The sequence below is a fragment of the Rhinoraja longicauda genome, chromosome 9 (genome assembly GCF_053455715.1).
Source record: "Rhinoraja longicauda isolate Sanriku21f chromosome 9, sRhiLon1.1, whole genome shotgun sequence".
Lineage (NCBI taxonomy): Eukaryota > Metazoa > Chordata > Chondrichthyes > Rajiformes > Arhynchobatidae > Rhinoraja > Rhinoraja longicauda.
In genome coordinates, this window is record NC_135961.1 from 5,711,014 (window position 1) to 5,738,995 (window position 27,982).

Genomic DNA, 27,982 nt, shown 5'->3' on the forward strand with positions numbered 1-27,982 from the left:
CGGGTGATGCAGTTCATCACCTCCCCTCCTGCAGACGGCAAGTACGAGGCGCTGAAGGTACTCATGCTTCGAACCTTCAGATTCAGTAGGCATGATCGAGCTGAGAGGCTTATACACCTACCGGATCTCGGAGATCGGCTGCCGTCCGCACTCATGGCTGAAATGTTGGCGCTGGCAGGTGAGCACAAGGATTGCCTCATGTTCGAGCAGGCATTCCGAGAGCAACTTCCAGAAGATGTTATGCTTATGCTCACGGATTGTTCTTTTAAGGACCCCGTGGCATACGCGGAGAAAGCCGATGCGCTCATGGCGTCCAAATCGAAAAAACATAGTTCGATCAACAGGGTCTCGGCTCCATCGGGCAGCCCGCAACGGCACCAAGATGGCGCCGCGACTCCCGCCATTTCTCCAAAACCCCGCCAAAAAGATCCGCACAAGCGCGGCTGGTGTTATTATCATCTGAGATGGGATGTAGAAGCCCGCAACTGCCGCTCACCTTGCACCTTCTCGGGAAATGCCTCGGCCGATCGTACATAGAGGCGGTTGCGATTGGCCAGAACCGACGCCTCTACGTCCGAGATCGATTCACGGACACAGAATTCTTGGTCGACACGGGAGCCATAGTCAGCATCGTACCACCGACCGACCTCGAAGCCCGATCGGGTAAGAGAGGGCCTACCCTCATCGCGGTTAACGGTAGCCCCATCCGCACGTATGGTACGCGGGCAATGTCTCTGTCTTTAGGCACCCGCACGTACGAATGGTCGTTTATCGTCGCGGAAGTCGGTCAAGCGATCCTGGGCGCAGATTTCCTCTGGGCCTTTTCGCTAGTTCCTGATTTCAGAGGTAAAGGCCTTCGACCCTCCGCTAGCAGCGATGAGCCCGCTGCTCCACCGCCGGCCACCCCGCCCAGACCGACTGTCCAGGCCGTTGTCGCGGCCTCCGACCCATATGCTGCGGTCCTGGCTGAGTTTCCGGAGCTGCTTGTTCAGCGTTTCGACGCCACTTCTACAAGGCACGGCATTGTCCATCACATTCCCACCGAGGGGCCCCCCGTTTTCGCTCGGGCCCGGAGGTTGCCGCCGGACAAACTCAAGGTAGCACGTGAAGAATTTCAGAAGATGGAACAAATGGGCATTGTCCGTCGGTCCGACAGCCCGTGGCCTCTCCGTTGCATATGGTCTCCAAAGCATCTGGGGGGTGGAGGCCATGTGGAGATTACCGGCGCCTTAACGCCGTCACCACGGCGGACTGCTATCCCATACCGCACATCCAGTATTTCTCGTCTGGGCTGGAAGGTGCCGTAGTATTCTCCAAAATTGATTTGGTGCGGGGCTACCACCAGAGTCCTGTGCATCCGGGAGACATACCAAAGACTGCCACGATCACTCCGTTCGGGTTGTTCGAATGGTTGCGTATGCCTTTCGGTTTGAAAAACGCGGCACAGGCGTTCCAGCGGCTTATGGACCGTGTAGGTCGGGATTTGTCTTTTGTTTTCATTTATTTGGATGATATCCTGGTCGCCAGTCGCTCGGAGCGAGAACACCTGGTCCATTTGCGGACCGTGTTCAAGCGTCTTCAAGACCATGGGCTCATCATACACCCCTCCAAGTGTCAATTTGGCCTTCCCTCTATTGATTTCTTAGGACACCGGATCACCTCAGCCGGCGCCACTCCTTTGCCTGACAAAGTGGAGGCGGTTCGTGCCTTCCCGCGACCCACCACAGTAAAGGGGTTGCAGGAGTTCGTGGGCATGGTGAATTTCTATCACAGGTTCGTGCCGGCAGCGGCACGGGTCATGCGTCCACTCTTCCAGTGCCTCGCAGGCAAACCTGTCGAGTTGGAGTGGTCCGTGGCCGCTGAGATGGCCTTTGAGGCAGCTAAAGTGGCTCTGGCAGACGTCACCATGCTTGTCCACCCAAGCACCTCCGCCCCCACGGCCCTGACAGTCGATGCGTCGGACGTGGCGGTGGGAGGGGTTTTGGAACAGCATGTAGATGGCAGTTGGCAGCCCTTGCCGTTTTTCAGCCGACAGCTCAACACGGCTGAACTGAAATATAGCGCCTTTGACCGAGAGCTTCTGGCTCTCTATTTAGCTGTCCGCCACTTTAGGTATTTTTTAGAAGGCCGCCCATTTGTGGCCTTTACGGACCACAAACCGTTGACTTTTGCTTTTTCGAAAGTGTCCGACCCATGGTCGGCCCGCCAGCAGCGGCACCTGACTGCCATCTCAGAGTTTACTACAGATGTTCGCCACGTCGCGGGTAAGCTGAATGCCATTGCTGATGCCCTGTCCCGGCCAGCCATTTCCCCAATTTCAGCGGTGGAATGCGAGGTGGATTTCCAAGAGCTTGCGGAGGCACAGCGCCTGGCAGACACTGCCTCAGCATACCAGTCCACCACTTCGGGGTTGAAGTTGGCCCAAGTGGCTTGCGGGCCTGCGGGTACAAAAGTCTGGTGTGATGTTTCCCTTCCCCGCCCTAGGCCGGTGGTGCCGGCCACCCTTCAGCGTCGGGTGTTTGATGCCATTCATGGGCTGGCACACCCGTCCATTCGCTCCACCTCTGCATTAGTAGCCGCTAGGTTTGTGTGGCATGGCCTGCGGAAGCAAGTAGCCGCTTGGGCCCGTTCCTGTGTTCCCTGCCAGACCGCTAAAGTTCACCGGCATGTCCAACCTCCAGTGCAGGAGTTTGCGGTCCCTGCGGTCCGTTTTTTCCATATTCACGTTAATTTAGTTGGGCCCTTGCCTTCCTCCAGGGGCTACACTCACCTACTCAAGGTGGTTGACCGATTTACCCGTTTGCCGGAGGCTTTCCCGTTGTCCGACACCTTCGCCGCCTCTTGTGCCCGGGTCCTGGCCCTCCATTGGGTGGCCCGCTTCGGTGTTCCGTCCATTATTACCACCGACCGGGGGCCCCAGTTCACCTCTACCCTTTGGGCTACGCTAGCGGAGCTGTACGGTTCCCGGTTGCAGCAGACCACGGCGTACCACCCACAGGCTAATGGGCTCGTGGAAAGGTTTCACCGGCAACTGAAGGCGGCCCTCAGTGCGCGGCTGGGCGGCCCTGACTGGGTAGACCAGCTCCCCTGGGTCCTTTTGGGCATCCGTACTGCTCCTAAGCAGGACCTCGGAACTTTGTCCGCGGAACTGGTATATGGCTCGCCACTCAGAGTGCCCGGGGACTTCCTTCCGGAGTCCTCTGGTCAGCAGCCCTCAGTTCCGTCGGTTTTAGCATCCCTCCGGGCGCGAGTGGGTTCCCTGGCTCCGGTCCCTACTTCACGTCACGGGTGTCCCATGGTGCATAAACCGCCTGCCTTGAAGGACTGTGAATTTGTGTTTCTGCGTAGAGATGCCCATCGTTCCCCGTTACAGAGGGTCTATGAAGGACCGTTCCGAGTATTGCGTAAAGGGACGGTCACCTTCACCTTAGATGTTGGGGGCAGGAGTGAGCTCGTCGCCGTGTCCAGGCTCAAACCTGCACACTTGGATCAGGACCGCCCTGTCCTGGTCGGTCAGCCGCCTCAGCGGGACCGCCCTCCTGCAATACCACCTGACTCGGGACCCCCTGATCCTGTGATTCCTGCAGCCCCTCTCCTTACTCGTTCTGGTCGCGAAATCCGGCTCCCTGCTAGATTCTGTACCTCGGGTTCTGGGGGGAGTCATGTAGCGACCATAGGGATTGGTCCTGAGAGTCGAACCCTCGGATTGGCCAGCAAGGTCACATGGTGGTGCGACCATAGGGATTGGTCCTGAGAGTCGAACCCTCGGATTGGCCAGCTAGGTCAGGTGGTGGTTTTGGCACCCAAAACCAGTCAGTGGGAAGAGAACTTCGAAGCGAACAGTTTGATTTAATGGTCGTCTGTAATTTCGTTTGTTATACTTTGTAATCGAATATTGCTGCCGCAATAAACTTCTTTAACAAAGAACAAGCCTCCAGACTCGCCATAATACCATTAAAATGCAGAATATATCTCATCCATCAACTCACATTTTTTTTGTTATTTTTACTTTTAAATGATTTCCCCCTGCTTAATTTCTCTGATTTTATTATTTCTTACTAGATAGAGCTCTTAAGGATAGTGGAGTCTGGGGATATGGGGAGAAGGCAGGAACGGGGTACTGATTGTGGATGATCAGCCATGATCACATTGAATGGTGGTGCTGGCTTGAAGGGCCGAATGGCCTCCTCCTGCACCTATTGTCTATTACTGTTTCTGCCCATTTCCCTCCCATCCTTCCTCCCCAGCCCCCTCTTTTGTGCAGTTTTCCTGCCTTGTATTGCTCAAACACACACCCTGCACAAATTTAACTATATTCATAAATATTCATATATATTTATATATATATAGATTATGTGTGTGTGTGTGTGTGTGTGTGTGTGTGTGTATTTGTGTGTGAGAGCCAAGATAGAGATAAATAGATCTCAAAGTTCCTTGTCATGGATCAGAAGCAACTTTGAAGGGAACAGTATGTGTGATGATACCGTTAAAATGCAGAATATATCTCATCTGCCAACTCACATTTTTGTTGTTATTTTTACTTTTAAATGTTTTCCCCCCCTGCTTAATTTCTCTGATTTTATTATTTCTTACTGTTTCTGCCCATTTCCCTCCCATCCTTCCTCCCCAGCCCCGTTTGTGCAGTTACCCTTGTATTGCTCAAACACACACCCTTCACAAATTTAACTTATTATATATATATATATTCATATATATTTATATATATAGATTATATGTGTGTGTGTGTATTTATGTGTGAGAGGCGAGATAGAGATAAATAAATCTCAAAGTTCCTTGTCATGGATCAGAAGCAACTTTGATTGAAAGCAACGCTCTCTCTCCATCTTATTTTTCACATGATATACATAAACCATAAAGGTGATTTGATTTTTATGGTTTACGAGACCAAGCGGACTCTAGTTTCTTTCTTGTGATTTCCGCTAATTATTTGTTTAGTAACCTTTTTCTTTCAATCTCTCTCTCTCTCTCTCTCTCTCTCTCTCTCTCTCTCTCTCTCTCTCTATATATATATATATATATATATATATATGTAATATGTCATGCACACACTTCTCAGCACATGGTTCTCCCTAACATGATCACTGTTCTCTCACATACATTTCATTAGGGATTATCCATACACGTGCGCAATCAGTGACATCAAACTTATTTCCAGAAATCTTAATATTGTGAATAAAATAACTATGAACACATGTCAAGATATTTTATCATTCTTTTCATTCTATATTAGTGTAATAAAATGTAATGCATACATAACTACACTGATACAGAAGTGCTAGCTTTAGACATGAATAATGTACATTACTACCATAGTTTAGTTTGGAATTTAACAAATAATTGATGCAATATAGTGCTAACCCTCACTTTTGTGAAAAATGAGTTACATGCATTAACACGATTCTTACCCACTACCCTGCAACCTGGAAACATTTCATATTTAAATTCAACCGATAAGTTGGTCAAATAACAGAAACACCTTATTTTTTTTGTGATTTATGGATTTTTCAAATGTGAATATCTCATAACGACACATTTGTGGGTTAGCAGTATATTGCACCAACCTCCTTCAATTTGACATAATTCAGAAATGAACTTCATAAACAAGGATAACACTTTTTATTTCTATCATTCACGGTAAGATTTACATCATTTTGTGTGCATGATAGACAGGGTTGCATTGTTTCGCATATCAGCTAAACAATGAAAAGATCACTGAGATTAAACTCTGCAGAATTTGAGAACGTAAGGGAATGGTGTGTGTCAAAATGTTGAGGAGAACTGGTAAAAACTATTTCAGCTGGGTGCTCACACTAGGGCTGGGGACATGGTCTACAAATTGGAGCCACCCTCGCTCGTCACGAGAGAAGTTAGGTTGTAGGACAGAAACAAGGAACTGCAGGTACTAGTTTAGAACAGAGGACACGTGCCTACAAGTGCTGCAGCAACTTAGTGGGTCAGGCAGCATCTCTGGAGAACATGGATAGATCACATTTAGGGCTGGACCCTTCTGATGATGGGTGGGTGGGGAATGGAAAGGAAGCTGGAAGAGAGGAGGTGGCACGATAAAGCCTGGTCGATACAGGTGGGGAGGGCATTTTAACAGGCAGGTGGTTGAACAAAGGCCAGGGCTGGAAAGACAGAGGGTGTGAGACAAAAGAGTTAAGAGTTGCACATTCCAGATGGGTGTATGTGGCAGCATTATGAGGCCTTACCGGAATAACAAATGTCACTGCTGTTCAAAACAACCACCTCTCTCCTGGATGTCTTCCAAGATTCCATCAGCTGCAACAATTATGTTGCAGACAAACTGCCAGAAAACCAGACATTTATTATTAGAAATGTCTGATCAGATGGGCAAATGGCTGGGTGATCAGAACAACAGCTGATGTGCTGAAACTGAAGGGTGTTGCAGGCAGTTTCGAAATAACTCGAGGAAACCCATGCAGAGAAAACAATTCCCGGGATAGTCACAGAACTGCAACGCCCTACAAAATGCACGTGACTTTATAATACATCTCAAACATGGTTCTGTTGATTATAGGGGCTTTGAGCGACACCAGATATACAGGCACATGAATATGGAGGGCAATTTAGGATCACATGCAGTGAAAGGAACTTGGCATCATAGAAACATAGAAATATAGAAAATAGGTGCAGGAGTAGACCATTCGGCTCGTCGAGCCATTACCGCCATTCAATATAATCATGGCCGATCATCCAAAATCAGTACCCTGTTCCTGCTTTCTCTCATATCCCATGATTCTGTTAGCCCTAAGACCTCTATCTAACTCCCAATATTTAACCATCATGTTCGCCACAGACATTGTGGACCAAAGGGCCTGCTTGCTCCTGTGCTGTATTGGTCTACGTTCTATGTTTAGACGCAAATAAAATAATTATTCTTTCGATAATATGGAATATATATGGACAATGACTCATTGTATTAATGAAGACTTCATCCCTGTAAATCCATTAGGACCTCTGTAAGCAAACGAAAAGTTTCCAAAACACAAACTCATACCCTGATCTTGCAACGCAACTAAGTTCCATTCGATTTGCAATATTGACCGAAAGGACGTTCCTTTAGGAAAGAGATGGGGGGGGGGATTTCTTTAATCAAAGGGTGGTGAATCTGTGGAATTCTATGCAACAGAAGGCTGTGGAGACTGTCATTGGATATTTTTAAGGCAGAGAAACTGTAGATGGATTCTTGATTAGTAAGGGGGTCAGAGGTTACGGGGAGAAGGCAGGAAATCGAGTTAGGAGGGAGAGATAGATCAGCCATAATCGAATGACGGGGTAGACCTGATGGGCCGAATGGCCTAATTCTGCACCAAGCACATGACCTTATATCACCACAGAATAGATGGACATGTGGTGCTTCCTCCATCATCCACTGAGCCCGGTCACCATCGAGAACGATCAGATTAGACTTTGTACTTCAGGCCTCAACATCAGCACCCGAGTCCTCCTGACTCCTGCATCCCCCGCCCACACAATAATCTGAATCCTCAGTAGCTACTTGTATTAGATGTATTGAAATACAACCATTAAAAGGAGAACTTTGTTTTTAAACAGGCCTACTTGGGACTCGTTTAAGCTGCATAAAGTCTGGGATGAAGAGGAAAGTCAAACGGCGTTGATGGGAGTAGTGAAGTTCCTTTGCTGGTTCAGCCTTGGACTCCTCGTTCTGGGTCTCGCCTTCCTTAGCAGGGCAAGTTGGCTGCTCTTTGAAATATTTCTCTTGTGATATTTTTCAAATAGAGTCTACTATCTACAAAGAAAAGGTAAATTTATTTTAGTTTAGTTTAGAGACACAGCACGGAAATAGGCCCTTTGGCCCACGGAGTCCGCACCGCCCAGCGATCCCCGGACATTAACACTACCCTACACATACCGGGGACAATTGTTTACACCCCAAGCCAAAGGATTTGGTGTAGAATGAGTGCGAATGTGCATTTGATGGTTGGCATGGACTTGTGGGCTGAAGGACATGTTTCTATGCTGAATCACCGAAATGGGTGATTCAGATCTCAAACGATGACAAGATGCAGTACAGGAAAGGATAGGGACTTAGTAGCACAGAGTCAGGATGACAAACATCCCCGCAATGTTAGGAAAACAAATTTGGGGCAAGCAGAGATGCACCCAGGCCTGTATCAATGATACTGAAGTGGAGATGGTTAAAGGGGCTGCTCCTTGCCTTCGAGCTGCTTTTCTCACCCACCATCCTCATCTTTGGACACCCTGTGGATAGAGGAGAGGGTAGGGCCGAAGATGTCCTGGTTGGGTTGCTCCTAGGCCTGGCCAAGCTGGCCAACCGCGAGATAGGGCGCCAGGCGGAAGAGAGCTCTGCCCGAGTCGGCTGCCTGCCCCTTTTCCGGGGCTACGTCCGCACCCGGGTGGTGTTGGAGAGGGACTACGCGCTGTCCAGGGGCACCCTGGGGGATTTCCAGGACCGGTGGACACCGCAGGGGGGGTTGAATGCATCCTTGACAAGGAGTGTAAGATAGTTGTATAATAGTTCATTTAGTATATTTGTTTGTCTTGTATTATGGCGGTGGGTTCTGTTTTGATTTGTTGTATTGTAAATATTATTTTTAATAATTGAATACATTTTTCGATGTAAAAAATGAGATGGTCGATAGCGTTGAGTTCCTACATGTAACTCGATGGCCCAACCACATTGATGCCTCTACTCTCTCAAAAGGCTACGGAAATTTGACATGCATCACCAATTTCTTACTTCGCTCACTCTGCCTTAACCAACCTGATCTCCCGGTGGCTGAGCACTTCAACTCCCCCTCCCACTCCCAGTCTGACCTTTCTGTCATGGGCCTCCTCCAGTGCCATAGCGAGGCCCACCGGAAATTGAAGGAACAGCACCTCATATATCGCTTGGGCAGCTTGCAGCCCAGCGGTATGAACATTGACTTCTCCAACTTTAGATAGTTCCGCTGTCTCTCTCTTTTCCCCCCCTCCCCCCCCCTCCCCATCCCAGTTCTCCCACTCTCTTCCAGTCTCCACCTATATCCTTTATTTGTCCTGCCCCCCCTGACATCAGTCTGAGGAAGGGTGTCGACCCGAAATGTCACCCATTCCCTCTCTCCTAGATGCTGCCTGACCTGCTGAGTTACTTCAGCATTTTGTGATACCACCAATTTCTTACATGTCTTACCAATTTCTACTGATGCACAGAGGAAAGCATTCTATTTGGGTGCATCACTCCACTGTATGGCATCTGCTCTGCCTAAGATTGCAAGAAATGACAGAGAACACAACCCAGTCCATCACACAAATGAACCATTGACTCAATCTATTTCACATTGCCTCATGAAACCAGCCAACATAATTAAGAACCGCTCACACTCCTATCATTCCCTCTTTTCTACCGTCTCTTGTCGGGCAGAAAGTTTGAAACCAGGTAGTACCTACTTCTTCCCTCCTGTTATCAGAGCAATGAACCGACCCCAAACAAACTGAGGATGAATTCCTGATCTTCCAATCTATCTCATTGCACTTTTCTTTACAAGCACTTTCTCTGGAGCTCTTTTTGCACTATCTGTTATACTCAAGTATGGTACGATTTGCCTGGACAGCGAAACCCATAGTTTTCAACCACATCTTGATGCATACGGCAATAATAAACCAATACAAATATTCAATATACATAAAATATGCCAATACTAATTCCAATATTTAGTTTAGATTTAGAGGTACAGCGCGTAAACAGGCCCTTCGGCCCACCGGGTCCGCGCCGACCAGCGATCCCCGCACATTAGCACTATCCTACACACTCTAGGGACATTTTTTACATTTACCCAGTCAATTAACCTACGAACCGGCACGTCTTTGGAGTGTGGGAGGAAACCGAAGATCTCGGAGAAAACCCACGCAGCTCACGGGGAGAATGTGCAAACTCCGTACAGACAGCACCCGTAGTCGGGATCGAACCCGGGTCTCTGGCGCTGCATTCGCTGTAAGGCAGCAACTCTACCGCTGCGCCACCGTGCCGCCCCTTCAATGGCTTCAATTCAATGTTTTTTTTGTGCTGCAGATGAAGAAGGTTGGGCCCAGACAGCGGCCATGGATTTCCTGCAGTGATGAGGTTTATATATATTCCTAGTGATAAGGGGTCTGATTAATATTGCTATAACTCCCATTTAATGCGGGTCTGCTGACGAATGCACTGTTGTGTTCTCTCCAGGCTTCTCTTTTGCTGCTGATTTCGGCCGCAGGTGACGGTTCTGTCCAGTTTTCCAACAAGCCCTTCAGTCACCTGATCCTTGGCTGCGTATTGATCATTCCCAGCATCTTGACAGCCGCAAAATGCCTGTGGAAACACTCACTCCGCCCAGAAGCGATGCTCTCTGCAAGCAGCCTGATCACGGATGCATTGGGCAACCTGTGGCAAGTTTTAGAAAAGAGGGGAAGGTGAGAGGAGCTGGTGAAGGCACGGCAAAGCGTGAGACTGGAGGCAGATGTTGGGACCAGGGGGAAATGAAGGGGATAGGGAGGGTGGAGGGCTGTTGAGGTCCAGCGCTTGTTGAATATTGCAAGCCTCAACACTTTAAAGGCAGAGAAGAAGTTGTTATTCTATGAAGTGAAATATAAATGGACACTTCTGCAGAGATATTTGTGCTCATAATCACACTTTATTAGCCAAGATTCACACAGAGAGTGGTGAATCTGTGGAATTCTCTGCCACAGAAGGTAGTTGAGGCCAGTTCATTGGCTATATTTAAGAGGGAGTTAGATGTGGCCCTTGTGGCTAAAGGGATCAGGGGGTATGGAGAGAAGGCAGGTACGGGATACTGAGTTGGATGATCAGCCTTGGTCATATTGAATGGCGGTGCAGGCTCGAAGGGCCGAATGGCCTACTCCTGCACATACTTTCTATGTTTCTATGTTTTGCAACATACGAGGAATTTCATTTGCCATACAGTCATACCAATAAAAAGCAACAGAACACACAAAATACATTTTAACACGAACATCCACCACAGTGACTCCTCCACATTCCTCACTGTGATGGAAGACGAAAAAAAGTTCAAACTTTGTCCCTTCTATGCTGTGGGAAGTTTGGGTAGAATTAGTTAGCTCAAAACACCAGGGAGGATTTCACTAACCGTTAGATAGTTGAGAGGACCGGGGTTTAATGATTCTGCACAACCGTGAAGTATTGGTCAGAATCACACATACACACAGATCTCTGGAGTGGGGCTCGACATGAAGATCTTCACATTCAGTGCACAAGCTCCCCCCCACCACCAAGCCAAGCCAAGCAAATGACAAGGCTGCAAACACATGTGCTTATCTGGACAGTCCAAGCGAGCTACTGATCATTATGATTCTCTTCATCGGACGTCTAACAGCCCCTTGCTTTTCTTCCAGGTGTGCCTGTTGGAAGCAGTTGCATCGTTTGGTACGGCATCACTGGTTGTCATCAGCCTTCCCCAATATGACATGCTGACAATCGTGTTCATTTCCAACAGTGTTTGTCTCATCCCATCCATTCTACAAGTGATCTCTCTGAACGTCAGCCATCGGTTCCAAGTTGCAGCACCTCTGGTCGGGCTCCTCATTCTCTTGGGTGGCTATGGTCTCTTTCTCTTTGTCCAGATGTTTTACCTTAAGAAACATGATGGGATGTACTTGGGTCTTGTCATTTTATTCTCAGTTTTAACTTCCCTAACCTGGTGGGAAAACTTCATCTCCAACTGGAAGCATCCAGTATTTAGACGTCTGAGATTTGATGTGGATAAATGCAGGAACGTGTCCAGCCTGTGCATGAGTGTAGTGAGGATTCTTGTTACTGCCTGTGTTGTGGGAGCTTTGATTCCTCTTCGGGGGCTGGAGTGGGCAAGTATCACTGATGTTGCATCTCATGAACTCAGAATAATCCTGGGCCTTCTGGGGGTGCAGGCTGGGGCATCGGTGCTGTGTTCCTGGCTTGGGGGCGTTGCGTGTAAGATCCATGCAGTGAAGCGAAGCTTTGGTCTTCCTTTGATCCTCAATACTCCCGTGGTGCTGGCTGCTTTCCTGGCAGTGTTTAGAGTTCATTACAATGAGTTTCTGCAGACAAACAACAATTTGAATCTCACAGCTTTCTGTGCCAATTCCATTGGTGTTGCAAGTAATGCACCTAATGTAGAGATCCTTTATTCAGAAATCATTGGCAACATCTGCAACCAGGGAGATATCGTCAATCTGCTCAGTGTGAGTTTAGTGGGAGCTGCCGGGGCATGCTGGTGGGTTGGACTCATTCTCACAACAATCTACGTGTGGACCCAGAACGTCAACAGAATACAGCGGACATCAGAGACGTTTGTGCGTAGAATGTACGAAGCTGCCTTCTTGGAACAATCCATGCTGCTGAACAAAAGACTTCACATCAGTCCACAATGCACAGAGGAAAGCGATCCAAGGTACTGATACCATGGGCTGCATCAAGAATGTTGGGGATCCTAAATTGCCATAATTTTTGTTCTTTTTTATTCAAAAGTTTAACCAAAACATATTTGGGATAAATCAAACCATTTTTAACAGTACTGGTCTGTGGATTTGTTGACCCACCACGATGACGGGGAAAAGTCAAAATCCCCTGCATCTGTTTCATTGGGAAATTATTTTATTTAGCAGGAAAAGTAGAAGAGAAAATCTGACAATTTACATTTGTGCTACCTTGTGGCATGAAACAGAGGAAGAAATGCTACATTTAATATCTTCATTGTTCAGGTACGTGATGAGGTATCTGTTTATCTAATATGTTAATGAATGAATGCTTTATTGTCACATGTTACAAGTCACAGTGAAATGTTTTGCTTGCATACCCAAGGTATGCAAATAGTCACCACGTAAAGGGCGCTGACAAAGTTACAAAGTTTCCTCACCAGGTACCCCTTCGTTCTCCCCTCACCCACCCCCCCCCCCCCCCCCACGCACTGCAGCCCCCCCACGCCGGGTCCACCTTTGTTCGGTCCTTATATTTTGTACAGTACATAAATGGGAATTAAATGATGTTGTTGAATGCAATTGCCACATTTAAACGCTGCAGACTTAGTTCACACAGCACTGCCCATAGTCAGGCTTTGGACAGCTGCTCTCCTCCCATTTCACACTTGTTGCTTCTCTCAGGGGCCTGACAGTTCGTGACTCCATTTCTTTCCCCACCAACAGGTTGGACAGATTCAGGGAAAAGCGCTGGAAGACTTTGGATAAAAGTGATGACAGCTTTGACTTTGAAGTCCACGTCATGTTTGATGATGCCTTCAGGAATGTTGCAGACAGGGAGGCGGGCACCAAGAAGAGAGTTGTCAATGATTATGTCCAGACATTTATCAGTGCCATGGATGAAACGTACAGGTATGGAAACAATGCTTCTCTTCTGCTTCAGATTTGCAAGAGCTTGCGGAAAACTTGACTTTAGAAACAGAATCCAATGAGTTGCAAATGAATGCAATGTAATGGGTGTCAGGGGTGATGGGGAGAAGGCATGAGAGTGGGGTTAGGAGGGAGAGATAGATCAGCCATGATTGAATGGCGGAGTAGACTTGATGGGCTAAATGGGAGCGGGAGAGATACCATTTACCCTTGTGATTAACAGCGTCTCTGTGCTTTAGAATATTTCAGACATATACTTACAGCGACTCTTTGGGTGAAGGTGAAAGTTGTGCTTCAGGAAGGAAAGTGATTACCACTCCCTATGGAGGGAAACTTTGCTACACCTTACCTTGTGGAAATGATCTACACGTCCACCTGAAAGACACACAGATTGTCCTAAACTGGAAAAGATGGTCACAGGTTCGATGTAAAACTTTACTTTGCTATCATGAAACAAAATGCTGGAGTAACTCAGCGGGACAGGCAGCATCTCTGGAGAGAAGAAATGGGTTATGTTTCAGGTCGAGACTCTTCTTCAGACCTGAAACGTCACCCATTCCTTGTCTCCAGAGACAATGCCTGTCCCGCTGAGTTACTCCAGCATTTTGTGTCTATCTTCGGTGTAAACCAGCATCTACAGTTCCATCCTACACTCCCCTCAGCATTTATCTCCGTGGCCTGGGATCTGAGCACTTACTTTGAAAACTTCTGGATAGTGCCCTCAAAGGGAAACTCGGGAATATTTTTGAAAAGTGCTTGCATCCCTTTAAGGAACAGACCTCAAACCCAGTCTGAGCATTAGGTAGGCCCAACAAGTACCAATGAATTAGCCAACATGTCAACTCCAAACCCCACTGAGGACCACGATTGTGGGAATTTAAACAGTAGAGAGTTTCTACCTGGCAGCCAAAACTCTCCAGATTTGAGGGGCAGAGTCTGTGTCATCAGCAATAAATTGAGGCTGTTGATTGTGAACAGCCGAGTCACACCTTTGAGTGTCCCCTATGAAACATATTCTGAGGGATAGGTGTTAAACAATATGCCTAAATGTTATCTTCTAATGCTCAATCTGGTGGAATTTGACTTGAAATGCAATCGAAAACCATATTCTTTGTTGAAGTAGTCGTTGAGTATGATGGCGCGGTCCAGTCCAGTCGCCGTCGTGGTAGCTCTGCGGGAACTGTGCGTTTTAAACTGGTATGTTTACTTTAAAATTATCCCTAAGTGCTCTAGCGTATGCTAGCACTTAGCATTAACCAATGTACGACCGGGAAACGCTCGTAAAATTAAACTCGAGCGCTACAGGAGCACTATTAAACAGAAGTCTACTCACCGATATATCGATAGAGATCATCAAAGGAGAGCACCGCGGCAGCAGCAATGGGAGCGCAGGTCAGTGGGAAAGTCGGAAAAAACACCGAGGGAAGCGAGGGGGGATTCGGAACAGGCTGAGAACCCAAGCCTTACGTCCACCTCTGCCCAGCATACTTCTGGCCAACGTCCAGTCCCTGGAGAACAAGCTGGATGACCTGAGGGCAAGGATCAGATTCCAGAGGGACATAAAGAACTGTAACATCCTTTGTCTGACCGAAACATGGCTGACCCCGCTGGTGCCTGACCAGGTGATCTGCCCATCCGAGTCCTTCAATGTTTTCCGGGCGGACAGAACGGAAGAATCCGGGAAATCCAAGGGCGGAGGAGTCTGCTTCTTGACCAATAATAACTGGTGTAATCCTGGGAATATTAAGACGCTTTCTCGTTCCTGCTCGCCGGACCTGGAACATCTAACTATCTCATGCCGACCATTCTACCTACCCCGGGAGTTCAGCTCGGTGATCATCACAGCCGCACCGCATGCGGACACCGACGTGGCACTGTCCACCCTTCACGATGTGTTGTGTCAACACCAAAACAAGAACCCTGATGCGGCTGTGCTGGTGGCTGGAGACTTTAATAGGGGAAATCTCAAAAAGGTCATGCCCAACTTCTACCAACACATCACGTGTGTCACCAGGGGGGAAAGAACTTTGGACCACTGCTACACGCCGTTCAGGAAAGGCTACAAGGCCGTTTCCCTCCTTTTGGGAAATCTGACCACGCTGCCATTTTCCTGCTGCCGGAGTACAAACAACGGATAGTACGGGAAGCGACAGTGACGAGGAACGTAAAGCGGTGGGCTGACCATTCAGAGGCCATGCTGCAAGATGCACTGAGCGAAGTCGACTGGAACATGTTCCAAGCAAGTTCCAGAGACGTAAATGAGTTTGCGGAAGCGGTTACGGACTTCATTGCCACAATAGCCGATACCATCATCCCCACGGTAAGGGTCAGTATCTTCCCTAACCAAAAACCCTGGGTGGACAGGTCTACTTGCGTGGCCTTGAATGCTCTCACCGCTGCTTACAACTCCGGCCTGGCATCCGGCAACATGGACGACTACAAGGGAGAGTGCTACCGACTGCGAAGGGCAGTGAAGGATGCAAAAAAGAGGTACCGGGACAAGATGGAGTCACAGATGGAGCAGCAGGACACCAGGCGCCTTTGGCAGGGGCTACGGACTATAACTAGCTACAGGTCCAGCACCCCCTCAACCGGAAGTGCCGGCTCCTCCTTAGCTGATGACCTGAACTCTTTTTACGCACGGTTTGAGACGGGTAACACCACCAGCTCGCCGTCTCAAAACAGCACCGAAGGGGCGCTGGCTTGCGAGGCTGGAGGGGGATCCACCGCCGGGGATGTGCATACATTCTCGGTGTCCGAGCATGAGGTGAGGTGGGCTCTGACGCGTGTGAACACGAGGAAAGCTGGAGGCCCAGATGGTATATCTGGGCGAGTACTAAAGTCTTGTGCTACTCCAAGCTTGCTCCAGTGCTCACCACAATATTCAACCTCTCCTTGGCAAAGTCCGTGGTCCCTGCATGCTTCAAAAGATCCATCATTGTACCGGTGCCAAAGAATGCCTCTCCAGCGTGTTTAAATGACTACCGACCGGTGGCCCTCACCTCGGTTGTCATGAAATGCTTTGAGCGGCTAGTCAAGAAGCACATCTGCGCCCTCCTTCCTCGCAACATGGACCCACTACAGTTCGCATACCGTCCGAACAGGTCCACGGATGATGCGGTCTCCCAGGTTCTACACACCGCTCTCTCTCATCTGGACAGCCAGGGGGGCTATGTGAGGATGCTGTTCATTGACTTTAGTTCAGCATTCAACACAATAGTCCCCAGCAGACTGGTTGAGAAGTTGCTGGAACTGGGGCTTAGCACCCCTCTGTGTGCCTGGGTCCTGGACTTTCTCACCGCCAGGCCCCATGGTCAGGATGGGAGAACACACATCTAGCTCCCTCACCCTGAACATAGGATCCCCCCAGGGCTGCGTCCTTAGCCCCTTACTGTACTCCCTGTACACACATGACTGTGGGGCCAGGATCAGCTCAAACTCCATCATCAAGTTTGCTGATGACACTGTGGTGGTGGGCCGGATCTCCAACAACGATGAGAAGGCCTACCGGGAGGAGGTGGCTGATCTGGCACTCTGGTGTCAGGACAATAGCCTCCTCTTGAATGTCACTAAAACAAAGGAGCTGATTGTGGACTTCAGAAGGGCTAAACATCCAAGGACGTACACGCCACTCGAGATAAATGGGTCTATTGTGGATAGGGTGAGCAGTTTCAAATACTTGGGAGTCCGCATCACAGAGGATCTGACGTGGGCAACGCACATTGCCGCACTGGTGGGTAAGGCTAAGCAGCGCCTTTACCACCTTAGACAACTGAGGAAATTCAGAGTGTCGCTGAGGATCCTTCATTGCTTCTACTCTGGGGCTGTAGAGAGCATCCTGTCCGGCAACATTACAATCTGGTTTGGGAACAGCTCTGCCCAGGACAGGATGGCCCTGCAGAGAGTAGTGCGTTCGGCAGAACGCACCATGGGAACTACACTCGTCCCCCTGCAGGACCTATACATCAGGAGGTGCAGATCCAGAGCAAGCAAGATCATGAGGGACCCCTGCCACCCCAGTAACGGACTGTTCCAGATGCTACGATCAGGCAAACGCCTCCGCTGTCACGCTGTGAAAACGGAGAGGATGAGACGGAGCTTCTTCCCACAGGCCATCAGGACTGTCAACTTTTATAACCCCAGATACTAAATTTTTGTCGACACTTTTTGTGCTATGTTTAGTAACTTATTAACTTTATTTATATGCTGTAACTGTAATTCTTTTTGTGCACAACCCGCAGGCATTGCCACTTTCATTTCACTGCACATCGAGTATGTGTATGTGACAAATAAATTTGACTTGACTTGATAGTTTTGAAATCTCCTTATTAGTTAAAAACTATTCACTCTCACCCCACCACCTTTCGTTCATGTTAAATGCAACCTCTTATCTCACAAGCCTTTCATGTAACGGCGGTCATAGTGGCAGCTTATTCATCTTTCTGGTTCAATCTGTCCTTATCCCAAATCTTTAACCGGCATGTTTTGTGTGCAGGTGATGTGCATGTACTATCTGCTGGGCTGGAGACTGCACAGGAAGCACTTTGGCTGCCAACAGCTGCATCCAGAGGATGGAACTAAAATCCATTCAAGGCTGGAGGTGAGTAGGGTGTGAATGCTGGCGGGTGAACACAGGAGACTGAACTCCGCACGGAGCAAAACTCAACTCTCTTCCACTTCACAGACTGAGAAAAAGAACACGTACATTCTGACTCTGGATGGAGACACAGAATTCCAGCCGTCTGCCATAACTCTACTGATCGACAGACTGAGGAGATACCCTGGAGTTGGAGCAGTTTGTGGACGGGTACACCCAACTGGAACCGGTAGGCCTTACCCCTGCTGATATGTGTTAGGCCTTACCCCTGATTGTATGTGTCATTGCATTTTTATTGATTATTCTTATTGGTCTTATTGTTGAACTGTGGGTAATTTTTCATTTCACTGCACATTTATGTGTATGTGACAAATATATTGACTATTGACTATTGACTATTGATTGACTAAAGAGTCGACTTGTTCACCAAAAGGGTTTTCTCCAAATCAAACCCCGCTCCCATTATCATTGCCATCATTATATAAAGGGCGGGCGGCACAGTGGCACAGCGGTAGAGTTGCTGCCTTGCAGCGCTTGCTGCACTGGAGACCCGGGTTCGATCCTGACTACGGGTACTGTCTGTATGGAGTTTGCACGTTCTCCCCGTGACTGCGTGGGTTTTCTCTACCTTCGGTTTCCTCCCACATTCCAAAGACGTACAGGTTTGTGGGTTAATTGGCTTGGTATAATTGTAAATTGTCCCTGGTGTGTGTAGGATAGTGTTAATGTGCGGGGATCGCTGGGCGGCGTGGACTTGGTGGGCCGAAGGGCCTGTTTCCGCGCTGTATCTCTAAACTAAACTAAACTAAACTAAAGTAAATGTTCGATCTGTAGTTAGGTGGATGGCAGGGAATTTAAAGTACAGATTCACAAAGATCTAATTGAATGGCACAAGAAACTGGAAGAGGATTGGGCTCCCTCCTGCCTCCATCTTGCTCACACCCTGTCTTTCCTGCAACAATTGTAGATTGATTGCACAGAAACATCTGATGAGAAGCGTTAACTTCATGATGTGGGATATTCCACTGGTCATTTGATAGGGTTGAAGATAGGGTCATCAGAACTATGTACGGGAACAGGATTTAACAAAGGACGGGTTAAAATTCAGGCCAGTCTCAGAAAGTGTGGAGAAGACAGCCTGCATTCACATTCTACTCACCTCGAACTTTGCAAACATTTTAGTTCCATCCTTTGGATGTAGCTGTTGCCATGGTAATGCGGCACAGAGGTAGAGTTGCAGCTTTATAGCGCCAGAGACTCGGGTTCGATCCTGACCACAGGTGCTGTCTGCACGGAGTTTGTACGTTCTTCCTGTGACCGCGTGGGTTTTCTCCGGGTGCTCCAGTTTTCTCCCACACGTCAAAGATGTACAGGTTTGCAGGTTGATTGGCTTCGGTAGAAATTGTGAATTGTCCCTTGTGTGTAGGATAGTGCTAGTGTATGGTGTGGTTATTGATCGGCGTGGACTTGTTGGGCCGAAGGGCCTGTTTCCACACTGTACCTCTGCAAGTACCTTCAAGTCTAAAGTCTAACAGTAGGACAGGAGGTTGCAGGGAATAACCTGAGCTAATCAACATGCTTTGGTGTCACCTGTTTAGACACAGGAACCTGTATATACTTTGCACCTTTATCATTGATTTAAGGTGGCGGCTAAAACATTTAGCATTCAATATTCCAGGACTATCTTATCACTTTGTGAAAACCATTAAAACGGCAAAATAAACATAAGCTCTTTTAAAAATGCAACGAGAAGTCCCGTTATAATTGCAGGTGTGTAGGGAGGAACTGCAGATGCTGGTTTACACCGAAGATAGACACCAAATGCTGGAGTAACTCAGCAGGACAGGAAGCATCTCTGTAGAGAAGGAATGGGTGATGTTGTGGGTCAAGAGCCTTCTTCAGACTGAGAGTCAGGAGACAAGGAGATACAGAGATAAGGAAGTGTAAGGTGTGAGCATGAGGCATCAAAGGGGATGGGATCAAGGATAATGTAGAATAGATGTAGAAAACAGGTGTTGCTGTCAACATGTGGCTGGTGATTCTCAGAGCAAAGGAATCTGAGATCCAGTGTGGACAGTTTTAAAATGAATGACGTTTGAGGGGGTATGGGGAGAAGGCAGGAACGGGGTACTGATTGAGAGTGATCAGCCATGATCGCATTGAATGGCTCGAAGGGCTGAATGGCCTACTCCTGCACCTATTGTCTATTGTCTATTGTCTATTGTCTATTGTGCAATAGGTTAATGAATCGACACACAGACTCCATCCTATCGATATGGTTACTGCTATTTTAAAATACTTTTTTCTGCATCCTAGGTCCAATGGTGTGGTATCAGAAGTTTGAATATGCCGTCAGCCACTGGCTCCAAAAGACGTCTGAGCACGTGTTGGGCTGTGTGCTGTGCAGTCCTGGTTGTTTCAGCTTGTTCAGAGCGGCAGCCTTAATGGATGAAAATGTTGTGAAAAAGTTTGCAATGAAGCCCACGACAGCAGTGGAGCATCTGCAGTATGATCAAGGTAAATGTGTGTCGGCCGCCCACAGTCACTGTACGCTGTACAACTATCAGTTTGAGGGTGCAGAGAAGATGACTTCAAATATTGGCAACAAGACTCAAACTTCGTGCAACTCCATCAAAAACTTTGGTGGTAGGAATAGGAAGGCAGATTATTATCTGAATGGTGTCAAGTTAGGAAAAGGGGATGTACAACGAGATCTAGTGCATCAATCACTGAAAGGAAGCATGCAGGTACAGCAGGCAGCGAAGAAAGCGAATAACAAGGGGAGTTGAGTATAGGAGCAAAGAGGTCCTTCTGCAGTTGTACAGGGCCCTAGTGAGACCGCACCTGGAGTACTGTGTGCAGTTTTGGTCTCCAAATTTGAGGAAGGATATTCTTGCTATTGAGGGCGTGCAGCGTAGGTTTACTAGGTTAATTCCCGGAATGGCGGGACTGTCATATGTTGAAAGACTGGAGCGACTAGGCTTGTATACGCTGGAATTTAGAAGGATGAGGGGATCATATCGAAACATATAACATTATTAAGGGGTTGGACACGTTAGAGGCAGGAAACATGTTCCCAATGTTGAGGGAGTCCAGAACCAGGGGCCACAGTTTAAGAATAAGGGGTAGGCCTGGAGATGAGGATAAACTTTCACGATTAGAACGGAGATGAGGAAAAACTTTTTCAGTCAGAAAGTTGTAACTCTGTGGAATTCTCTGCCTCAGAAGGCAGTGGAGGCCAGTTCTCTGAATGCATTCAAGAGAGAGCTAGATAGAGCTCTTAAGGATAGTGGAGTCAGGGGGTAAGGGGAGAAGGCAGGAGCGGGGTACTGATTAAGAATAACCAGCCATGATCACATTGAATGGTGGTGCTGGCTCGAAGGGAAGGTACTCCTGCACCTATTGTCTATTGTCTACTGTCCTGGAATTCCCTTGGCAGCAGCTCCCTTTTTCCTTTCATAGATATAAGGGAATCCTACAATTGGATGTTCACAAGTTTCCGAGGATGTTGCCAGGACTAGAGGGTTTGAGCTACAGGGAGAGGTTGAGTAGGCTGGGTCTCTATTCCTTGGAGCGCAGGAGGATGAGGGGTGATCTTATAGAGGTGTATAAAATCATGAGAGGAATAGATCGGGTAGATGCACAGAGTCTCTTGTCCAGAGTAGGTGAATCGAGGACCAGAGGACATAGCTTTAAGGTGATGGAGAAAAGATTTCAAAGGAATCTGAGGGGTAACTTTTTCACACAAAGGGCGGTGGGTGTATGGAACAAGCTGCCATAGGAGGTAGTTGAGGCAGGGACTACCCCAACGTTTAAGAAGCAGTTAGACAGGTAAATGGATAAGACAGGGTTGGAGGGAGTTGGACCAAACGCAGGCAGATGGGACTAGTGTAGCTGGAACATGAGGGCCGGTGTGGGCAAGTTGGCCCTGTTTCCACACTGTAACACTCTAAGTGGACTTGGGTGGATCTTGGGTGGGTGAATCGTGTATTGTCTTTCTGCTCACTGGTTAGCACGCTACAAAAGTATTTCTCTGTACCCCGCTCGGTACACGTGACAATAAACAATGCTGAAATTGAAACTGGGTGAATGTGTGATGTGATGCACTAAGTCCAGGGACCTCTATGATAAATCTGCATGGTGCTTCTTTAAAGAAAGGATGTCGTTTCCAAGACTGCTCATGCTTGTCCTCGTGTTGTTTAACCAGAGCTTTGTACAGATGTAGCACACCCTCTACCCTCTTATAGTCCCAACCTCCAGATATAGTAGCCATATACACCGATCAGCCAAAACATTATGATCACTGACAGGCGATGTGAATTACATTGATTATCTTGTTACAATGGCACCTGTCAAGGGGTGGGATATATTAGGCAGCAAGTGAACAGTCCGTTCTTGAAGTTGATGTGTTGGATGCAGGAGAAATGGGCAGGAGTAAAGTCCTGAGTGACTTTGACAAGGGCCAAATTGTTATGGCCAGATGACTGGGTCAGAGCATCTCTGAAATGGCAAGGCTTGTGGGGTTCTCCCGGGCAGCAGTGGTGAGTACCGACCGACAGTGGTCCGAGGAGGGACAAACCACAAACCGGCGACAGGCAGGGTGTTGGGCGTCCAAGGCTCATCGATGTGCGAGGGCAACGAAGGCTATCCCGTCTGGTCCGAATCGACAGAAGGTCGACTGTGGCACAAGTCACAGAAAACTTTAATGGTGGTCACGGGAGGAATGTGTCACAATACACAGTGCATCGCACCCTGCTGCGTATGGGGCTGCACACGGAGGACCAACAGCATATTAGGCAGGTGGTCATAATGTTTTGGCTTATCAGGTCATAATGTTTTGGCTGATCAGTGTATATCCACCTTTTCTGTTTTATTTCTGACAAATTAGCTTATAATTTAAATAAACTAATGACTAAAATTAAACATATTATTAAAATAATATACCTCCAAAAATGTATCAAACAATATGGGTCACGTTGCCAGTAAGTAATGACATTGATACTCACCGAAGGTATTTATTCACAAAATGCTGGAGTAACTCAGCAGGTCAGGCAGCATCTCGGGAGAGAAGGAATGGGTGACGTTTCGGGTCTGAAGAAGGGTCTCGACCCGAAACGTCGCCCATTCCTTCTCTCCTGAGATGCTGCCTGACCTGCTGAGTTACCCCAGTATTTTGTGAATAAATACCTTCGATTTGTACCAGCACCTGCAGTTATTTTCTTACACATTGATACTCACAGTCTTTGATATAACAGTTCATGTGACATTATAGGCTGCTGTACATTAAATAGTGATGTCCTAGTTGCTGTTAAGATGACCTATAAGCTGCTTAAGGGGCTGTAAGGGGCTGCTTAAGGCCCCTGTAAGGGGCTGATTGCCTAATATTTTGAGTTGAATTGAAAGATACAGCATAAAAACAGGCCCTTTGACCCACCTAGTCCACGCCGAACTGTTCACACTAGTTCCAAGTTTCACATCCACTCCCTATACACGACGAGCAATTTACCGAGGCCAATTAACTTACAAGCCCACACATCTTTGGAATGTGGGAGCCACCTGTAGGAAACCCAAGCAGTCACAGGGAGAATGGGGACATTCCACACAGACAGTACCTAGGGGTCAGGATTGAACCCAGGCCTCTAGCGCTGTGAGGCAACAGCCCTACCAGCCGTGTCACTGTGTTGCCCACTGTTTCATGTGCCTTAAGGCGTTCAGCACCACCTCAACCGTAATGTAGACTGTCCTCAAAATATCTCCACGATCTGTCCCAAGGTCTCGTAGTGTAAGAAAATAATTGCAGATGCTGGTACAAATCGAAGGTATTTATTCACAAAATGCTGGAGTAACTCAGCAGGTCAGGCAGCATCTCAGGAGAGAAGGAATGGGCGACGTTTCGGGTCGAGACGCTTCTTCAGACTGAAGAAGGGTCTCGACCTGAAACGTCGCCCATTCCTTCTCCCCTGAGATGCTGCCTGACCTGCTGAGTTACTCCAGCATTTTGTGAATATGTCCCAAGGTCTCGAATCTTCATGTCTTTCTCCACAGTAAAAACAGAGGGGAAATACTCATTGAGGGCCTTGCTTATCTCCTGCAGCTCCAGACAGAGATGACCGTTTGGTAAGCGGGAGGCCCTACTCTCTCTAGTTTAGTTTAGAGATACAGCGCAGAAACAAGCCCCTCAGCCCACGAGTCGGCACCGACCAGCGATCCCCGCACACTAACACTATCCCGCACACACTAGGGACAATTTACACTTACACCAAGCCAATTAACCTACATAGAAACACCAAGGGACATGAAGTATTAACACCAAGGGACATGAAGTTCACCACCATCTTGGTTTCAGCACCTTTGATGGTGTGTGGGGCACGTACTCCACCATGCTTCCTGAAGTCAATAACTAGCTCCTTTGGCTTGCTGACATTGATACTGAAATGTCTGCACGTTTTTACAAAAGCAGAAGACATAACATTTTGATTGATGGAAATAAAAAACAACCCATTTGGTGCCAAAGAGTTTTTAAACATCTTAATCATGATTGTGTAAGACTATTAATAGCTCACCTACCCCTCAGGCAACAAAGTATAAAATGCTCATGTTTTCTTTGCAGTGTTGATGTTTTGTTACCACCTGAAATTCCTGTCAGGCCACTGTTGTTGTGATGAAGGCAGGCGTGAAGGAATAGAAAAATCTGGCAGCAACTTCAGGATTTCCATGTTTCACCGCACGCACACACATCATTCCACTGCGGTCACGGTGGCGCAGCAGTAGAGTTGCTGCCTTACAGCGAATGCAGCGCCGGAGACTCAGGTTCCATCCTGACTACGGGCGCTGTCTGTACGGAGTTTGTACGGAGTTTGTACGTTCTCCCTGTGAGATGCAAATGTGAGTGCTCACAATCACGATGCTCGAGACAATCTAGAGAAACAAGTATAGTTTATTTGCAAGTCTGCAGAGTTGGGTGCCTCCCCTCTCGAGACACACCGAGGTCGGGAAAATCCCTTCTTTTTATTCACTTCACTTTACAATTGTCACACCTTAAATTCCTCCCCTCTGGACTCCTTCCAATCGGAGCACTGAGGTGCACAATCTAACGACACCGCCCCTGTTGCCTCCCACATCATACATCGCATGTGCATTTAAATGAGGCATCTTGTCATGCGGGGCGTTTTTGCAATATTCATTGATCTCATTAGGCAGGCGCAGTACAGAGTAGTTCATGCCCTCTCCCCTAGTGCTCTGGATATCTTGCCCTCTCTCCTAGTGCTCTGGTTATCTTGTGCTCTCTCTGCTAGTTCTTTGGATATCTTGCCCTTATCCTTGGAATGTCACCATTTGTTATTGCGGTTCTTATCTAGCCGAGCACAGTCGGGTCAGCTATTTCTCATGGTCCTTAGTTTAAATCAATTATCCCTTTTTACCTCTCTCTCACATCCCCGTGACCTGCGTGGGTTTTCTCCGAGATCTTCGGTTTCCCCCCACACTCTAAAGACGTACAGGTATGTAGGTTAATTGGCTGGGCAAATGTAAAAAAAATTGTCCCTAGTGGGTGTAGGATAGTGTTAGTGTGCGGGGATCGCTGGGCGGCACGGACCCGGTAGGGCCGAAGGGCCTGTTTCTGCGCTGTATCTCTAAAAAAAAAATAATAATTTTAGAAAATATCACAAGTTTCACTTTAGTTTAGAGATACAGCGTTGAAACAAGCCCTTTGGCCCACCAACCAGTGATACATAGAAACATAGACATAGAAAATAGGTGCAGGAGTAGGCCATTCGGCCCTTCGAGCCTGCACCGCCATTCAATATGATCATGGCTGATCATCCAACTCAGTAACCTGTACCTGCCTTCTCTCCATACCCCCTGATCCCTTTAGCCACAAGGGCCACATCTAACTCCCTCTTAAATATAGCCAATGAACTGGCCTCAACTACCTTCTGTGGCAGAGAATTCCACAGACTCACCACTCTCTGTGTGAAGAAATGTTTTCTCATCTCGGTCCTAAAAGACTTCCCCCTTATCCTTAAGCTGTGAACAATCTTCCCGCATCTAGCCTCTCCAACCCCTTAAGAATTTTATATGTTTCTATAAGATCCCCCCTCAGTCTTCTAAATTCCAGCGAGTACAAGTCCAGTCTATCCAGTCTTTCCTCATATGAAAGTCCCGCCATCCCAGGGATCAATCTGGTGAACCTTCTCTGTAATCCCTCTAAGGCAAGAACGTCTTTCCTCAGGTTAGGAGACCAAAACTGCACACAATACTCCAGGTGCGGTCTCACCAAGGCCCTGTACAACTGCAGCAGAACCTCCCTGCTCCTAAACTCAAATCCTCTTGCTATGAATGCCAACATACCATTCGCTTTCTTCACTGCCTGCTGCACCTGCATGCTTGCTTTCAATGACTGGTGCACCATGACACCCAGGTCACGTTGCATCTCCCCTTCTCCCAATCGGTCACCATTCAGGTAATACTCTGCTTTCCTGTTCTTGCCGCCAAAGTGGATAACCTCACATTTATCCACATTATATTGCATCTGCCATGCATTTGCCCACTCGCCTAATCTATCCAAGTCACTCTGCAGCCTCCTAGCATCCTCCTCGCAGCTAACACTGCCACCCAGCTTCGTGTCATCTGCAAACTTAGAGATGTTGCATTCAATTCCCTCGTCCAAATCATTAATATACACTGTAAATAACTGGGGTCCCAGCACTGAGCCTTGCAGTACCCCACTAGTCACTGCCTGCCATTCCGAAAATGACCCGTTTATTCCTACTCTTTGCTTCCTGTCTGCAACCAATTTTCTATCCACCTCAACACTGAACCCTCAATACCGTGTGCTTTAAGTTTGTACACCAATCTCCTATGTGGGACCTTGTCCAAACTTGTACTTGTCTTTGGAGTGTGGGAGGAAACTGAAGATCTTGGAAAAAGCCCACGCAGGTCACGGGGAGAACGTACAAACCCCTTACAGACAGCACCCGTAGTCAGGATTGAACCTGGGTCTCTGGCGCTGCAAGCGCTGTAAGGCAGCAACTCTTGATTGATCCCTGGGATGGAGGGACTGACATATGAGGAAAGGATTGAAAAGACTAGGCTTGTATTCACTGGAGTTCAGAAGGATGAGAGGGGGTCTTATAGAGACATATAAAATTATAACTGGACAAGCTAGATGCAGGAAAAATGTTCCCAGTGTTGGGCGAGTCCAGATTAGAATAAAGGGGAGGCCATTTAATACTGAGGTGAGAAAAAACTTTTTCACCCAGAGAGTTGTGAATTTGTGGAATTCTCTGCCACAGAGGGCAGTGGAAGCCAAATCACTGGATGGATTTAAGAGAGAGTTAGATAGAGCTTTAGGGGCTAGTGGAACCACGGGATATGGGGAGAAGGCGGGCACGGGGTATTGATTGGGGACGATCAGCCATGATCACAATGAATGGCGGTGCTGGCTCGATGGGCCGAATGGCCTCCTCCTGCACCTATGTTTCTATGTTTCTATGTTTCTACCACCGCCCACAGTTACCCTCTGTTCCCTAATGTGTATCACATCATTAATAATTGTTATTTTTTAAACTTTAGTTGTCTTTTTGTATTGAAACTGATCAATTAAAATTAAAGAGCATAAAAACGAAAATTCTAAAAATTGGAAAAACTAGTTTTTAACTTCTCAAAGGTACCAATACTACGCTGGCACATAGCATCATAGAAAAAACACTACATGTACCTGTAAATTACATTTTAATAATCCATGCATTTGAACCGTCAAGTCCCTTTGTTTCTAACTCTTTCTAACTTTAGAGGGTTTTCCTTCTTCCTAAGTAGTCGTTTGGGTCGAGAATGGCTTGAATCCACTCTATTCTTGTTGGTTTCGGTTTCGGTTTATTATTGCCATGTGCATCAAGGTTTAGGGGAAAAGCTTTGTTTTTATACTATTCAATCAAATCTGATAATTTTAGCTTTTTAGTTTAGAGATACAGCGTGGAAACA

General features: G+C 47.5%; 1 protein-coding gene across 1 annotated transcript in view; it reads left to right on the forward strand.

Moving 5' to 3' along the window:
- The window catches only part of LOC144596875 (uncharacterized), an 86,813-nt gene that overhangs the window by 23,168 nt on the left and 35,663 nt on the right, over window positions 1-27,982 (forward strand). The window contains 6 exon segments of the mRNA XM_078405738.1: window positions 10,229-10,315; window positions 11,416-12,449; window positions 13,201-13,386; window positions 13,644-13,824; window positions 17,900-18,230; window positions 20,318-20,518. Coding sequence (XP_078261864.1) covers window positions 10,229-10,315; window positions 11,416-12,449; window positions 13,201-13,386; window positions 13,644-13,824; window positions 17,900-18,230; window positions 20,318-20,518 — 2,020 coding nt within the window.